This window comes from Colossoma macropomum, unplaced genomic scaffold (assembly GCF_904425465.1).
Source record: "Colossoma macropomum unplaced genomic scaffold, Colossoma_macropomum, whole genome shotgun sequence".
Classification (NCBI taxonomy): Eukaryota; Metazoa; Chordata; class Actinopteri; order Characiformes; family Serrasalmidae; genus Colossoma; species Colossoma macropomum.
In genome coordinates, this window is record NW_023494798.1 from 4,015,014 (window position 1) to 4,033,506 (window position 18,493).

At 39.5% G+C, this 18,493-nt stretch overlaps 1 protein-coding gene and 1 pseudogene across 1 annotated transcript; both read left to right on the top strand.

The window, feature by feature from the left end:
- Nucleotides 1–3,423: 3,423 nt before the first annotated feature.
- LOC118818464 (extracellular calcium-sensing receptor-like) lies at nt 3,424–7,002 on the top strand. The gene is made up of 6 exons (XM_036585724.1): nt 3,424–3,530; nt 3,652–3,952; nt 4,128–4,910; nt 5,515–5,739; nt 5,852–5,975; nt 6,089–7,002. The coding sequence occupies exons 1-6, from the start codon at nt 3,424–3,426 to the stop codon at nt 7,000–7,002; spliced, it is 2,454 nt and encodes an 817-aa protein (XP_036441617.1).
- An 8,434-nt stretch (nt 7,003–15,436) lies between these two features.
- LOC118818306 lies at nt 15,437–18,485 on the top strand (annotated as a pseudogene).
- The last annotated feature ends 8 nt before the right edge of the window (nt 18,486–18,493 follow it).

An 18,493-nucleotide genomic window follows, 5' to 3' on the forward strand; every position in this document is an offset into this window, starting at 1 on the left:
TCTTTAGTAATTCACAGCCAAACTCCGATAAGGCTCAAATAGCATTCATTGTTTCTAGTCTCACTGATAAAGCTCTTGATTGGGCCACGGCGGTTTGGCAAGACATACAAAATCTCACATACCAACAGTTTGTAACTGAATTCCAAACTGTTTTTGATCATCCACGTGAGGGGAGAGCATGTGGGGAGTCTGTAGCCAAGATACGTAAGGGAAATCGTTCAGTGGCTGCTTATGCATTAGAATTTCAGACTCCTGCAGTCGGCAGTGGTTGAAATGAGCCAGCTCTCATAGTGGCGTTTCGTAATGGACTTAATTTGGACATTGTTACAGAATTAGCTTGCAGAGATGATGAACTGACTTTAGACAAGCTTACGTCTGGACCAACTCCTGACTAAATGAAATCCATGTAAGATATCATCTCCTAGCCTCAGCACGCCTGTTCAGCGAGAAAACCCACCCGTTTCCGGAGATCCAGCTAGAACCTCAAGGAGCGATTACTCTTCGGAACCCATGCAGTGTGATTTCTGAGGAAAGACTTTGAAGACGTAAGGGTTTGTGCATGTATTGTGGCACTGCTGGTCACTTTATACATGACTGTCAGGCTCGCCCGCACAAACTTCAGGCACAGACCCCGGGAAAGCGCGTGGCTAATGTGGTGAGTGTTCCCACAGAGGGGCTGGTTAAGAAGTCTTTCGTAATGCCTATAACCATATACTGCCAAGGTATTTCTTCTGTTTTTTCAGCGTTAATCGACTCTGGAGCAGAGGGCAACTTTATCCTTGCGGAGCTTGTTGAGATGAGGATTCCACTAGAGCCCCTGGACAAGCCACTCAAGATTGCCACTCTGGATGGGGAGCTGTTGGACTTGAATCTATTTCTCACATTACACTACCTGTCAGAGTAGATGTTAGTTCCATTCATTCTGAACATATACAGTTTTTCCTCTTAGATTCTTCAGAGTTTTCTCAGGCTACCTTGGTTAGGAAAAACACAATCCACAAATATCCTGGTCAGAGAAGAGCATTACATCTTGGTCAGATTACACATTGTCTTCAATTTCCTACTACTAGCCTTTGTTCTACATCCGTTGAGAGCCCCAACAGTGATATCCAGGTACAAATTCCCACAGAATACTCTGACTTGAGGTGTTTAGCAAGAAGAAGGCCATTCAGTTACCACCACATCGTAGTTGTGATTGTGCTATTGATCTGATAGAGGGAGCTAATCTCCCCAAAGCACGTATCTATCCACTCACACAGGAAGAGGGCTGTGGAAAACTACATAGAGAAGGCTTTAGAGCAGGGATTCATTAGGCATTCTACTTCTCCTGTTGCTTCAGTGTTCTTTTTCATGAAAAAGAAGAATGGGGGTCTTCATCCCTGCATTGATTATCAAGGGCTTATTGAGGTAACCAAGACATTTCCTTATCCTCTGCCTTTAATGCCTGTAGCCGTGGAACAATTGCGTGGTGCGCGTTTTTTTTACCAAACTCAATCTCAGAAGTGAGACATGTGCTTGTTGAGCATCTAATTCTTAATCCCAGCACATTATTATAGAAATGGTCCCCTCTCCAGAACCTTCAGCAGCAAATAACATCACAGATTTGGCAGATAGTTTTGACTTTTGCTCCGTTTTTAAAAGTCACTTGTGTGTCTGCACCGGCTGACCTAGATATTCTACTGACTGGTTGGCAGCAGCTGTTCATTCAGCCTCCATTTACCAGAGAGCCTCCTGTGCTTCCACTCTTTCTTCAGTATTTTTGGAGAGTGTAGGCTGGGTGTGTTGTTGTCTCAGGGAAAAGGTTTGTCTTTTCCCTGTGTGTGGTATGATGTTATGGTGCTGGTTTTCCCCTCTTCATGATCCATCACCCACTGGGCTTAACTGTTTCTCTAACCGGACCATCTTTGTGCTTTCTTAACGTCCGTTCAGTTAGACTTTGGATTAGTTTACAAGCGAGCCGTGGAACCGACCTCCAAAAGCTGTGATCATCAGTATTATCAGCTGTATTTATTTTCATTTGTAACATTACAGGTTTGGATAAACAACAGTTCTGATGCACAGTGGGGTGAGTTATTATCATGAAGCATTAATTCTAGTTCTGTTTAACAAATATTTGAGCATATTGAACAAATGAGACTCTAACAAAGTTGTCACTATCACAATGGCAGGGTAATACAAGTGAAACATGAAATACAAGTATTGTGAATACCTAATTTCTGCATTCTAAATAAGTATTTGTATTCAGTCTAAGGTCGTATTCATTTATAAATAAAAAACATTTTTTTTCTTTTTTTTTATAAAAAACAGATCCATGCTGGGAGAGGCAAAAACCAAAAAAATCCACAAGGCATGTGCAAAATAAACCCCAGAACAAAGAAATGCTCAGGCATCAGGTCCTGATGAAGGCCGGAGAAGGCTGCAATGCGTCAGTGCATTTTTATACATATTGCCATATTTTAATTAATGCTTTTTATACTTTTCTTAAGACAGTGTGCCCGGGAATTTCTTAGTCCTGGGATTTATTTTGCACATGCCTTGTGGATGCGGATGGATTTTTTTACCCATGCCCCAGGAGCACATGTCTTTTTTCATTTCTTTTGTTTCATGTTCCATAATCATGTTTAGGCCAGAACAGTATTCATACATAAAGTGCATATAATTATAATGAATGCTGTGGTTTATTTCAGCCACGAGAGTATTAGTGAGTTTGGGCTGATTAGGCTGTTCCAACTGATTCCTAATTAGTTTGTTGGGCTGTAGTCAGAGGAATATCCATTCAGTCAAATTCTTTATTGACCTAATTTTGTATACTTAAGAACTGTCATACTTAAACAGGGCAAGGCTTTACCTATCTGATCAATAAGATCCAGAAGTGTACAATTAATGAACCATGAACAGTTTCATTAATTTAGTTAGTGTTTAACTGTCTACAAACATCGAGTTATGAGCAGGTATGCAAGCCTTGGCTTCAGATGTCTCATTAGAAACATGTGTGATGGTTAGTGGTGGTTGTGAGGGGGATGCTTATAGTGTAACACATATTTGGATAGCCCACTGTACACCATTAATAGATGTGTATATTTTATTTTACTTACATTCTACTAGTTATCAGTTACTAGTTCTACCCATTCAAGACACAAAAGAGAAAAAAAGCTATTCCCTTAATACATTTACTATTTAAGATTTAACCACGCCCCCTGATTCTGAGCTCACACCCACCGTGCATCTTATCAAGGTGACTATTTAAATGCAGCCTACCTGGCCATCAGAGTGCTGGACACTACCCAGCATACCATGCAGCTTACTTGGACTTTAATGATGTTTGTATCAATGCTGTGGATAAACAGACTCAGACCAGCAGCATGTAAAGCTGATCTGTTCAGCTGCAGACTGTGGACTGAGCCTCTGTTGTCTGGTCTTTATATGAATGGAGACTTTGTGATTGGGGGGAGTTTCTCCATTCATTACTATATCAGATCAGAGCAGAACACCTACACCAGACCGCCACTCCAGCTACAGTGCGCTGGGAGGTCTGTCTGTGAGTGTGGAGTGAACGTTGTAGGGAGCATGTGGTCATACTTCTAATTACTAACTAAAACAACAGGAAATCTCAATTTGTCTTATTATTTTGTGCCTTGTGTTTCTAAACAGTATGGATTTCAGGCAGCTGCGCTTCGCTCGTGCCATGGAGTTCACCATCCAGGAGATAAACAACAGAACAGATCTCCTGCCGGGAATCACGTTAGGATACCAGATACATGACTCGTGCTCTGAAGAGCCGATGGCTGTTAAAATTGCATTTCAGTTAACTAACGGCATGGAACCGTTTTTCAATGATACTGATTCCTGTTCAAAATCTGCAGCTGCCGCTGTTCCTGCTGTGGTGGGAGATTCTAATTCCCCCCCATCTGTTGCATTAGCCAGAATGCTGGGGCTTTTTAGAATTCCACAGGTAAATGTAAGCTGGACCGAACGGTGTAGTATTAAAAGCTCGGTATTGTTTGTGACATGAGAGTTTGGTATGATGAGTTAAGTTAAAGGATTTATGCATTAAATAGTCAAAGCGATAGTATTGAATCACGCTTCTCAAATAACGCTTTTCTCTTTTCTAACCTAAAAAAATACAGGTCGGTCCCTACGCAACCTGCGCATGTCTGAGCGATAAGCGTCAGTATCCTGCCTTCTTCAGGACCGTACCTAGTGGCGACCATCAAGCGGCCGCACTGGCAAAACTAGTCAAGTATTTTGGCTGGACATGGATTGGGGCAGTGCGCAGCGACACAGATTATGGAAATTATGGAATGGCGTCGTTTCTAAAGGCTGCGCAGGAGGAGGGCATCTGTGTGGAGTACTCCGAGTCCTACTACAGAACACAACCGCGCAGTAAACTGGAGAGAGTGGCAAACGTCATCCGCAGATCAACAGCCCGGGTAATAGTAGCGTTTCTTCACGTAGGCGACATGAAGTTTCTGTTGGCGGAACTGACAAAACAGCCGCTGCCTCCCCTTCAGTGGGTTGGAGCATATTGGATCACAGATCCAGATATTCTGCGCTTTAACATGTGCGCTGGGGCGATAGGTTTTGGGTTCCCCCGCTCAGTGATTCCAGGTCTTCGTGAGTTTCTTCTGGATCTCTCTCCAGCACAAGCACTGAAATCACCTCTGCTGACGGAGTTTTGGGAGCGCTCGTTCAGCTGTAGTCTAAAAGGGAAGGCTGGTTTCTCAGATGGCGCGCGGGAATGTGACGGCAGCGAGGATATCCGCGCGCTGCAGAACCCATATACAGACACGTCGCAGCTGCGCGTGACTAACATGGTGTACAAAGCTACGTATGCCATAGCGCATGCCATCCACGGTGTTATCTGTAATGACACTCAGTGCGACAAGAGTGCTAAATTCGCACCATGGCAGGTATAAAACTGCATTATTCAAAAACGCCCCTTGTAATTAAAATAAGCGCAGTATTTTGTATAAGTTGTAGTAAAACGCCTTTATCAACGCTGCTGGGGAAAAAAAAAACTGAAAACATCGTCTGTCTTTTGGTTCCTGATGGGTTTCTATTGTGTTTTTGTCTTTTTAATGGGTTGATATCACAATGTAAAGGACCTTAATGGTTGAAAAGCTGACCAATAGCTGATTCTGAATTCATTTTATGGTTTCATAATGTTATCCTGTCTTCCGCCCAATGACAGCTGGGATAGGCTCCAGCACCCCACCGCAACCTAGAAGGATAAGCGGTTTAGATGATGGATGGATGGATGGTTTCATAATGTGATCTCAAGAAATTCGACAAAAAACTAGTGTTCCAAAGTAGAAACCATTAAGCCAGTTCCCTTTAGATAACAAAACCTTTACGTTTTAATCCCAATAGTATTTAATGTCCGTTTTTCAGCAGGGAGGTATATGAATAAATTAGTCTACATATTGATTCAGTGTTCATTAATAATGTTTTAGTAATTTATTTAAACATCAGATCACAATTCCATTCACACTTATTCATTTCATACCACTACAGATACTCAACCAGCTCAAGACTGTGAACTTCACTACAAAGAATGGTTATCAGGTCACATTTGACTCCAACGGTGATCCTGTAGCCGACTTTGAACTGGTAAACTGGCAGTTTAAGAAAGATGGCTCTCTAGAATTTGTCACAGTCGGCCGTTATGAATCATCCAAACCAAGCGGTCAAGAATTCAGTGTGACCAGAGCTATCAGCTGGCTGGGGGGACAGACTGAGGTACAGTAAAGTAGTAGTGTTTTCCTAACGCAAGAAAAGTGTGCATTGCCTTGAGACACCTGGAGATTTTTTACATACTCTGTAGAATTTGCATTTGTCTAATGTCTTTCAGGTACCAGTGTCTGTGTGCAGTGAGAGCTGCCCTCCAGGGACCAGGAAGGCTGTGCAGAAAGGAAAGCCAGTCTGCTGCTATGACTGTATACCATGTGCGGAAGCAGAGATCAGTAACAAGACAGGTTGTGTAGCACAATACATGAGTGACAGTTTTTTTTTTCTTGTTATTCTGTCTAATATACAAATATTAGGTAAAATCTAATATGGCTCTGAATATGCTTTTCTAATCTCATAGACTCTTTGAACTGTGCACAATGTCCTCCTGAATTCTGGCCCAACACCCAGCGAGACAGCTGCTTCCCCAAGCCTGTGGAGTTTCTGTCCTGGGACGACACTCTGAGCATCATCCTGACAGCATTCTCCATCTCTGGGGCCTTCATAGCTGTATGTGTGGCTGCTGTCTTCTACAAACACAGAACTTCTCCCATTGTCCGAGCCAACAACTCAGAGCTGAGCTTCCTGCTGCTCTTGGCACTAATTCTGTGTTTCCTCTGCTCACTTACTTTCATTGGTCGGCCCTCTGAGTGGTCCTGTATGCTGCGTCACACAGCATTTGGGATCACCTTCGTCCTCTGCATCTCCTGTGTTCTGGGGAAAACAATAGTGGTGTTAATGGCCTTCAGAGCTACACTTCCAGGCAGTAATGCCATGAAATGGTTTGGGCCTCCACAGCAGAGACTCAGTGTTCTTGCTTTCACTCTCATACAGGTGCTAATTTGTGTTCTTTGGTTAACAATTTCACCCCCTTTTCCCTTTAAAAATCTAAAGTACTACAAGGAAAAGATTATCTTAGAATGTGAATTAGGTTCAGCTATAGGATTCTGGGCTGTGCTGGGTTATATAGGATTTCTGGCTCTTTTGTGTTTTATTTTGGCTTTTCTAGCACGGAAGCTGCCTGATAACTTTAATGAAGCCAAGTTCATCACATTCAGCATGCTCATATTCTGTGCAGTCTGGGTTACCTTTATCCCAGCTTATGTCAGCTCTCCTGGAAAGTTCACTGTAGCTGTAGAGATATTTGCTATTCTGGCTTCAAGCTTTGGTTTGATTACTTGTTTTTTTGCTCCCAAGTGTTTCATAATCATGTTTAGACCAGAGCAGAATACCAAGAAACACCTTATGGGTAAAACACCCTCCAAGTCACTTTAAGAATCTATCATAAATTATAAATGTAGAACTATGGTTTAGCACTTTAATTAAAATGTCCTGATGGATCATTATCCTTATGTCTGCCCAGTTGTTGACATCTTCTAAATGAAAGTGTATTTTATGTTGTTATCTGTAAATATGTATTAGTAATCTTTCCATATTTACTGCTTAATTGATAATAAATAATAATGTGTCCTGCCAAATTGACCAGAATTATCAATGAAGTGGCACGTTTAGCTAATACTTCTACAGCAAATTTGAAACATGAAGATCATTTTAGACAGATGCTTGTTTTGCAAGTAGAGAATTCAATTAAATGATGTGACTCTTATTAGTCCCACAATCAGGAAATTTCACCTCCACAATCTAACCCATCCATGCAGTGAAACACCACATACACTAGTGAACACACATTCTAGGGGTCAGTGAGCATACTTGCCCAGAGCAGTGGGCAGCCCTTTCCACAGTGCCCAGGGAGCAGTCGGAGGTTAGGTGCCTTGCTCAAGGGCACTTCAATTACATACTGTTGGCTCAGGGGATCGAACCACTGACTTCCCGGTCACAAGGCTGGTTCTCTAACCTCCAGCCCAGGAGGACAAGGTAATACACCCGATCATGACAGTTACATGTGCATTTTGAGAATTTCGTGGTAAATTCTTGGAAAGTTTTGTGAAACTAATCTCTTCTTTTCTGCTATGACAGTCATCTACTTTTCTGTGAAAGCTTTCCATGCTAGGTATTTAGGGCTGGCTTAATGTTCCAGTTTATTCCTAATTTGTTTGCTAGGGGTTGTGGTCAGAGCTATATTCAGGTCAGACAAATTCTTTATGAACCTAATATTGTATACTTGAACATTGGCTTATGTGAACAGGGAAAGGACTTACCTATCTCTTCAGTGAGATGCAGAAGTGTACATTTAGTGAAATCTGAATACGTTCCTTCATTTCATTTGTGTATAACTGTCTAAGAACATTCATTTATAAGCATTTATGCAAGTCTTGTCTTCACATGTCTCAGTAGAGGCATGTGTGATGGTTAGAGGTGGTTGCGAGGGGGAAAGCTTAATCAGAAAAATACACAACTATCACTCTGCACCAAACCTAAATCTGCTAGTACTAACCCTAACCCCATACAAAATCTATTAGGGGCTTTACAAATAAAGTTACCCCATAGCAGGTGGGAATCAACCTTTATCAGCCTGGGGAGGAAATCTGGGTTCACCCAAACATTACATCTACATGTGCTTTCTATTATTATAGAAATGGTCTCCTCTACAGAACCTTCAGGACCATATGAAACATGAATTGGCAGATAGTTTTGACTTTTGCTCTGTTTCTAAAAGTCACTGGTGTGCCTCCACCGTCTGACCTAGTTGTTCTATGGACAGCAGCTGTTCATTCAGCCTCCATTTACCAGAGAGCTTCCCGCGCTTCAACTCTTTCTTCAGTATTTTTGGAGAATGTATGCAGGGCACATTTATGTCTCAGGGAAAAGGTTTGGCTTTTTTGTTGTTGTTGTTTTGTTTTTTTGTTTTGTTTTGTTTTGTTTTGCTATTCTGGCTTCAAGCAGAATTTGAAGAAAGCCTTGTGCTGAATATTTGTCAAACCAAATACATGAAAGAGTGTATAGAATATTAATTAATGTTTTAAAAATTAACATTTTAATAACTAATTATTATAGGGCCCAAAACTGTAAAACTAAATGCATTAAAGAGTTCCCTGTATTTGCAGCTCTCTGCAGCAAGCACATGTAAGTCAAGTGATATTTTGTATACAAACAATTCAATAGCTTATAAACTGTAGGGCTGAAAATTGTTATACAAAATGAGAATGAGAAAATTGTTATACCATTTCAGAGTGTGTTATTATTTCACCTAGCTGCAGCAAGCCGAAGTTGAAGAAACTCTAGTGTTTATTTTAATGAATACTTTACACATCAAAAATTCAATAATTTCTTTACTGTAGGCCATAACATTTTAAATCCATATAAACATATTATAGTTCTTATACTTGTTACAACTTACTACATCAAGTAAAATTCAAATAAATTCTAGTGTTACACTATACTAAATTATTCATGAACAAAAATTTCAATAGCTTCTTTACTGAAGGGCCTAAATTTATCAAACCAAATGGATTGAAGTGTACTCTATTATTATAACTGACCTCAGCAAAGCAGAAGTGTTGTGGTGAATTTGAATAAATATTGTATAGAACAAATATTTTATAGATTCTGTCCTGTGGGGGCCAACATTGTGAAATTAAATGCATTAAAGTGTGTCTAAAGAAAGTCTTGTATTGAATATTATTTAATGATGTTTTAATAATTAAAAATTAAAATTTCTTTAATGTAGGGCCCAAAACTGTAACTCCAAATGCATTCAACAAGGCCATGTTTTTTCAGCTTATTACAGCAAGCAGCAATTTGAATTAATTGTTTGCTCTAATTATAATCGATACTTTATACATAATAAATTCAGTACCTTACCTAAACTTTAGGGCCAAACACCGTAATAGCAAATCCGATACTACAGTGAGCCAAATTTGAAATGAACTCTTGAGTTCAATTTGAATTCTTGTTTTAAACATTAAAAATGCAACAACGTCTTTACTGTAGGGCATAATATTTTAAATCCAAAAACATTATAGAGCATGCTGTTATGCCAACTTACTACAGCAAGTAAAATTGCAGTAAATTCAGTGTTAAATTATAATACATTTTGCATAAGCAAAAGATTCAATAGCTTCTTTATTGAGGGAGCTAAATTTGTCAAACCAAATGAATTTAAGCATATTTTACTATTTTAAGTAACTACAGCAAGCAGAATTTTAATTAAATGCTGTTAAATTTTAAATAATATTGTGTAGACCAAAAATGTAATAGCTTGTTTAATGTAGGATCCAAAGTTGTAAACCTAAATGCATGAAACAGTGTCTTATTACTACAACTTTCTATAGCAAGCAGAATTTAAATAAATTCTTGTACTGAATATTAATTAATGTTTTAAAACTTAAAAATTTATTAGATTTTAATGTAGGACCCAAAACTGAACAGAAAGCAGAATTCACGTATTTTAAGTGTTTGGTTAAATTATAATTAATATGTTACATTGTTGTGGTACATGTTGTGGATGTTGTGAGGCTGTCATGGCTGACATGCCTCTGCAATGCTGCATGGACCTTGAGAAGAGTACCCTTGCACTGGCAGACCAGGGTGGTTGTCCCTATTTTTAAGAAAGGGGACCGAAGCAGGGTATCACATTGCTCAGCCTTCCTGGGAAAGTTTATGCCAAAGTGCTGGAAAGGAGACTCCGATAGTCAAACCTCAGCATCCCGGCCATGGAACAACGGACCAGCTTTTCCCCCTCACGCAGATTCTTGAGGGGGCGTGGGCATTTGCCAACTCAGTCTACATGTGTTTCATGGACTTGGAGAAGGCTTACAACCGTGTTCCCCAAGATATCCTGTGGGAGATCCTCCAGGAGTATGGGGTGCTGGGGCCACTATTCTGGGCCGTTCAATCTCTGTATTCCCTGAGTGAGAGTTGTGTTCGAATACTTGGCATTAAGTCTAGCTCATTTAGTGTGAGTGTTGGAATCAGGAGGCAACAGTAATGTGGTCACTGTTCTGGACTGTAGTGGTGAAGAGGGCCATAAGGCGAAGCTCTCTGTATACCGGTCAGTCTACATCCCAATCCTCACCTATGGTCATGAGCTATGCGCAAGCACCGAAAGAATGAGATCACAAATACAAGCAGCAGAAATATGCTTTCTTTGCAGGGTGGTGGGCTACACTCTACTATCTACTAGGAGCTCAGAGTAGAACCGCTACCCCTCCACATTGAAAGGAGCCAGGGGGCTGGTTGCAGGTAACTACAGCAAGTGGAATTTTAACTAATTCTAGGGTTTAATTTTAATGCATTTTTAAACATTGTAAATTAAATAACTTGTTCACTGTAGGGCTTAACATTTTAAATCTAAATACATTGTAGAGCCTATCCTTATTTTAATTTACTACAGCACATTAATTTGGAAAAAAAAGTCTAATGTTAAATTACAGTAAAATATTCATTAATGAAAAATAGCTTCTTTACTGAAAAGTCTAAAATTGGTCAAACCAAACGACTTGAAGAGTAGCCTATTACTGTAGCTAACTATAGCATGCAGAATTTAATTGAGAACTGTGTTGTAGTGAATTCATTAATATTTTGTGCAAGAAATGTATTAGCGCTATTGCCCTATTACTGCAACTTACTACCTGAAGTAGAATTTGAAGACATCCTAGTGTTGAATATTAATGAATATTTTAAACATTAAAAACTCAGTAACTTATTTGCAGTAAGGCATAGCATTTTAAATCAAAATGCATCAAAGTCTATCAAATAATAATGCAACTTCCAAAAGAACATAAAATTGGAATAAAGAGCTGTTAAATTTAGATTATTTTTTTTTATCTACAGCAATCAATAATCCAACCACAAGAAATTCAATAGCTTCTTTCTCGAAGGGCGCTACACTTATGAAACCACATGCATTATAGTCCATCGTACTATTGCTACATAATACAGCAAGTAGAATTTGAATAAAGCATTGTAATTAATTTTAACCAATTTTTCAAACACATTTTTAATAGCTTCTGTACTGTAAAGCCTAAAATTATGAAACCAAATAAATTAAAGATAATCATATTATTAAAATATACTATAGCAAGCAGATTTTGAATATTGTATTTTGGCTGAATGATAAAGTTCAAGACAAAATATTTTTCATATTTTTCTGGCTGTAGCATGTTATAATAATAGAAAAAAAATATATGAAGCTCTTTGGTTTGTATTTGTAAGTCTTGAAATGAAATGGAATTTTAAAACATTAAAGTTCAACACAAGACTTCAAATTCAGAACATTTAATTTACATTTTGCTTGCTATAGTTAGTTCCAATACTAGAGTTATTTTCATTGCATTTGGTCTTACAAATTTGGGCCCTACAGTAAAGAAACTACTGCATTTTTTTATATTTATGAAAAGTTTATTATAATTTAACACAAGCCTTTACTCAGATTTTACTTGTTGTATTAAGTTGCAATAACTATAAGCTCTGTGATCCATTTGGTTTAATGATTGTAGGCCCAACAGTGAAGAAGCTAGTGATTATTGTGTGTAAAAAGTTCATTAAAATTCAAAAGAATTTAATTCAAATTCGACATGTTGATGTAAGATGAATTACTATGGCACTTTTTATCGCACTTAGATTTAAAATGTTAGGCTATAAATGCATTATGTAATTTTTGATGTTTCACACATTAAAACTAATTTATTCACATTTGGCTTGGTTTACTTGCAATAATAAGGCCATCTTTAATGCATTTGGTTTTATAATTTTGGGCACTGAATTTTGAAAGCTACTGATTTTGTTGCATGTAAAATGTTAATTATAATTCAAGCAAACACTTGGCAACCTATTTAAATTCTGCTTGCTGTATTAATCTGCAAAAACAGGGCACTCTTTAATGCATTTGGTTTTACAGTTTCAACTCATACAGTAGAGAAGCTATTGATGGGTTTGTCTATACAATAAAAAACTTCAATACTTAATTTGAGCTCTGTCAGTTGTAGTCGCAATAACAGAGTACTCTTCAATTAATTTGGCTTGAAAAATTTGGGCCCTTCAGCAACAAAACTATTGAATTTTTGGTCTATGCATTATGAATTAAATTCAAAACAACACTTGATTTGAATTCTGTAGTTAGTTGCAATAATAGGTTGCTCTGCAATGCTTTGATAAATTTGGGCCCTTCAGTAAAGAAGCTATCTTTTAGTATTTAAAATTTTACTTATAATTTAAACCTGCACTTTACTTAACTTTACTTTGTTAAAAAAACAGCACCCTTTAATGCATTTGGTTTAACAATTTTGGGCCCTTCAGTAAAAGAGCTATTGATTTTTTTATTATTATTTTTTTTGTAATTAACATGTTAATTATAATTCACCAAACATTTCTTTTTACATTCTGCTTGCTGTATTCAGGTGCTAAAATTCAACGTCTGTCCGACGTTTGGGATTGATGTCAACGTTGGGTTTTGACGTCAGCCCGTTTTTCATTTTCAGCTAAAATTCAACATCTGCCTGACATTGGAGTTTGAGGTCAAGCCAACGTTGGGTTTTGACATCAGTTCGATTTTTATTTCCAACCTAAATTTAAACTTCCAGTCCAACGTCTTTCTGAAGTCAGATTGACGCCCGGTGCTTGCTGGATTGACCTCGCTCTGGTGATTAGCCTAAACTTGGTACTAATGCAAAACCTAGTGTGAAATTAGTGTTGGTGTAAAATTGTTTGGTCACGAGAAGTGATTAAACGGTGGAATGGACTCAATTCAGCACTTCATGTGAGTGAATATCGCCCAATCTGAATTGCAGATAATAGAGTCACGCTCTCGTTTTGCACAAACTCGACCTCATGACTCTCAACGGCCCACGACTGCTCACATCAAAATACACTACCTATTGAGGTGCAATGTGGGATTGTTTGAGGGCACTGCACTCTGTAGTTCTGCACTGTTTTCGACACCACTACAAAATTGTGCACTTTAAAGTGAATAGGGCACAGTTTCTGTGTACTGCCCAAGAGAACGATGGTAAAACACGAAGCGCGACGTAAAAAGACAGTAAGTGTTCATTATATTGAGTCTGGCGCCATCTATTGGATTTTCCAGAAACAGTAGCTTTTAAGACACTGACTACAGAGACTTTCTTACAAGGCCTCCTGAGCCTGACCTCATATCCACATGTGGCTATTTAAAGGCAGCCACGCTGGACTTCAGAGGGCTGGGTAGTACAGAGCATGCCATGCAGCTCACTTCAACTTTAAAGATATTTGTATCAATGTTGTAGATAACTGGGGTCAGTCCATCAGCATGTAAAGTTGACCAAGTCAACTGCAGGCTGTGGGCTGAGCCTCAGTTGCTGAGTCTTTATGTGAATGGAGACTTTATAACAATAGGGATATTTTTTCTTTCATTTTTACATGAGATCCAAAAAAACCTATTTGAATAGCCCACTGTGCATCAACCTTGACCTGACTGTAACCCCAAACCTATCACTCTAGTCCAAACCTAAATCCACTAGTACTAATTCTAAGCATACTGAGAATCAACTGACTTTCTGAATAGTTAAATAATTAATTAACCATCAATAGATAGTTACCCCATAGCTAGTAGATGGGAATCAGCCTTTACCAGACTGGGGAGGAAAGCTGGGGACACACAAATGTTACATACATATGTGCTTGATGAACATTTCATTTTTAATTCCTGGACATTATTATAGAATTGCTCTGCTCTCCAGCTCCTTGAAAAGCATCTGACATAAAAGAATTGGCAAAAAGTATTGAGGTGTCCAATAACTTTGTATAAAGAACATTAAACAAGTAAATGGTTTCACGTGTAGTGGAAGAAGTACTTTTGACAAGAGGTAAACAGAGTAACACATTACTTGGACAGCACTCTGCAAATGCTTCAAAGACGTTTCATAGATCATGATGTTAAATATCCTAAACTATCCTCAAAACATAAAACATAATATCAATTCCAGTGTTTAGTCCAAACTTGGTACTAATACTGAGCCTAGTGTGGAATTAGTGTGTAGTGGACGCTGAACTTAATACGGCTCTTGGATATTAACAAGAGAAATGCGCAAAATTCAAAGTCTGAATTGCGACTGAGTAAAACATCCCCGTGTTTTGCGCAAACGGCCCCAAGTGCACATTTCCTAGAAATGATGGGAGCTGCAGTGATTTCAGCTCAGCCTAAATTACACCATTCAAAACACCAGAGAGAGAAAAAAGCTTTTGTTCATCATTACATTTACTATTCATGACATAACCACGCCTCCTGATTCTGAGATCACACCCACAGTGCATCATATCAAGATAACTATTTAAATGCAGCCTACCTGGCCTTCAGAGGGCTGGACACTACCGAGCAGACCATGCAGCTCACTTTGACTTTAATGATGTTTGTGTCAATGTTGTGGATAACTGAACTCAGACCAGCAGCAAGTAAAGCTGATCCAGTCCGCTGCAGACTGTGGACTGAGCCTCAGAAGCCTGATCTTTATATGAATGGAGACTTCGTGATTGGGGGGAGTTTCTCCATTCATTTCTACATGAGATCAGAGAAAAACACTTACACCAGACCGCCACTACAGCTACAGTGCACAGGGAGGTCTGTCTGTGAGTGTGGAGTGAATATTGTAGGAAGCATTATAAAGTGATTATTATTATAATCAAATTGTCACTTTTTGCAGTCATGCGCTACTACTTGTGTTAGTGACAGTTACACTTACAAACTGAAACAACAGAAAATCTCAATTTGTCTTATATTGTGTATCTTATGTTTCTAAACAGTATGGATTTCAGGCAGCTGCGCTTCGCTCGTGCCATGGAGTTCACCATCCAGGAGATAAACAACAGAACAGATCTCCTGCCGGGAATCACGTTAGGATACCAGATATACGACTCGTGCTCTGAAGCGCCGATGGCTGTTAAAATTGCATTTCTGCTGACTAACGGCATGGATTCGTTTTTCAATGATACTGATTCCTGTTCAAAATCTGCAGCCGCCGCTGTATCTGCTGTGGTGGGAGAGACCACTTCCTCGCCATCTATTGCTTTAGCCAGAATACTGGGGCTTTTTAGAATTCTACAGGTAAATGTAAGCTACACCAAAAGGTGTAGTATTAAAAATCTGTCTTGTTGCTGTTTGTGACATAAGAGGTTAATATGTTATGTCCAAGGTTTTATGCGGTAAATAGTTAAATAACCACATCGAATGGCACACATACACGCTAGAAGTTAACCACGCTTCTCAAATAACGTTTCGTTTTTTTTTCCTTTTCTATGCTGAATAACAGGTGAGTCCCTACTCAACCTGCGCATGTCTGAGCGATAAGAGTCAGTATCCTGCCTTCTTCAGGACCATACCCAGTGACGACCTCCAAGCGGTCGCAGTAGCAAAAATGATGAAGTATTTTGGCTGGACATGGATTGGGGCAGTGCGCAGCGACAATGACTATGGAAATTATGGAATGGCGTCATTTCTAAAGGCTGCGCAGGAGGAGGGCATCTGTGTGGAGTACTCCGAGTCCTACTACAGAACACAACCGCGCAGTAAACTGGAAAGAGTGACAGACATCATCCGCAGATCAACAGCCCGGGTAATAGTAACGTTTATTAACTCAGGCGACATGAGGTATCTGTTGGAGGAACTGTCAAAACACCAACTGCCTCCCCTTCAGTGGGTTGGATCATACTGGATCACAAATCCAGAACTTCTGCGCTTTAACATGTGCGCTGGGGCGATAGGTTTTGGGATCCCCCGCTCAGTGATTCCAGGTCTTCGTGAGTTTCTTCTGGATCTCTCTCCAGAACAAGCACTGAAATCACCTCTGCTAACGAAGTTTTGGGAGAGCTCGTTCAGCTGTAGCCTAAAAGGAAAGACTGGCTCCTCAGGGGGCGCGCGGGAATGTGACGGCAGCGAGGATATCCGCGCGCTGCAGAACCCATATACAGACACGTCGCAGCTGCGCATCACTAACCTGGTTTACAAATCTACGTATGCTGTAGCGCATGCCATCCACGGTGTTATCTGTAATGACACGCAGTGTGACAAGAGCGCTAAATTTGCACCATGGCAGGTATAAAACAAGAGCAGTGTATTTGTATACACGGTGGTAAAACGCCTTTATTAACGCTGTTGAAAAAACCCACAGAAAAATAGTGTTTCAGTTCCTCTATTAGAAAGCAAAAACGTTATGTTTTAATCCAAAGTGTTTTTAATGGTCCCTTTTCAAAACGGAAGTATATAAATAAATTAGTCTACATATTGATTCAGTGTTCATTAATAGTGTTTTAGTAATGTATTTAAACATCAGATCACAGGTCCATTCACACTTATTCATTTCATACTACTACAGATACTCAACCAGCTCAAGAAAGTGAACTTCACTACAAAGAATGGCTATCAGGTCACATTTGACTCTAACAGTGGCCCTGTAACTGACTTTGAGCTGGTAAACTGGCAATTTAAGCAAGATGGCTCTCTGGAATTTGTCACAGTCGGCCGTTATGACTCATCCAAACCAAGAGGTCAAGAATTCAGTATAAGCAGAGCTATCAGATGGCTGGGGGAACAAACTGAGGTACAGTACAACACTAAAAGTAGAGAGTAAGAAAAACATTAATCTGTGCTTAGGATTATGACACCTGGGTGTTTTTTTTATACACACTATGAAGAATTTGTGTTTTTCTCTTGTTTTTTTCAGGTGCCAGTTTCTGTGTGCAGTGAGAGCTGTCCTCCAGGGACCAGGAAGGCTGTGCAGAAAGGAAAGCCAGTCTGCTGCTATGACTGTATACCATGCGCAGAGGGAGAGATCAGCAACAAGACAGGTTGTATATCACGATAAATAAGGCAGTTTTCTTGGGGACAGTCTTTTTACTCTCTTGTTATTCTGTCTAATATGCTAATATTAGGTAAAATTTAATATGGTTCTAAATCTACTTTTTTTTAATTGCGTAGACTCTTTGAACTGTGCGCAGTGCCCTCCTGAGTTCTGGCCGAACATCCACAGAGACAGCTGCTTCCCCAAGCCTGTGGAGTTTCTTCCTGGGACGACACTCTGAGCATCATCCTGACAGCATTCTCCATCGCTGGGGCCTTCATAGCTGTATGTGTGGCTGCTATTTTCTACAAACACAGAACTTCTCCAATCGTTCGAGCCAACAACTCAGAGCTGAGCTTCCTGTTGCTCTTCTCACTGACTCTGTGTTTCCTCTGCTCACTTACTTTCATTGGTCAGCCCTCTGAGTGGTCCTGTATGCTGCGTCACACAGCATTTGGGATCACCTTCGTCCTCTGCATCTCCTGTGTTCTGGGGAAAACAATGGTGGTGTTAATGGCCTTCAGAGCTACACTTCCAGGCAGTAATGCCATGAAATGGTTTGGGCCTTTACAGCAGAGACTCAGTGTTCTTGCTTTCACTCTCATACAGGTCCTTATTTGTGTACTTTGGTTAACAATTTCACCGCCTTTTCCATTTAAAAATCTAAAATATTACAAGGAAAAGATTATCTTAGAATGTGAATTAGGTTCAGCTATAGGTTTCTGGGCTGTGCTGGGTTATATAGGATTTCTGGCTCTTTTGTGTTTTACTTTGGCTTTTCTAGCACGGAAGCTGCCTGATAACTTTAATGAAGCCAAGTTCATCACATTCAGCATGCTCATATTCTGTGCTGTCTGGATCACCTTTATCCCAGCTTATGTCAGCTCTCCTGGAAAGTTCACTGTAGCTGTAGAGATATTTGCAATTCTGGCTTCAAGTTTTGGTTTGATCACATGTATTTTTGCTCCCAAGTGTTTTATAATCATGTTTAGGCCAGAACAGAATACCAAGAAACACATAATGGGTAAAGTTCCCTCCAAATCACTTTGAAACTCTAT

Bases quoted from the DNA above. Each gene is read 5' to 3' on its own strand.
- LOC118818464 (XM_036585724.1), top strand. From the start codon at position 3,424: ATGAATGGAGACTTTGTGATTGGGGGGAGTTTCTCCATTCATTACTAT. The intron at 3,953-4,127 runs GTAAATGTAAGC...AAAAAAATACAG, and splicing joins GGCTTTTTAGAATTCCACAG to GTCGGTCCCTACGCAACCTG. The intron at 4,911-5,514 runs GTATAAAACTGC...ATACCACTACAG, and splicing joins CTAAATTCGCACCATGGCAG to ATACTCAACCAGCTCAAGAC.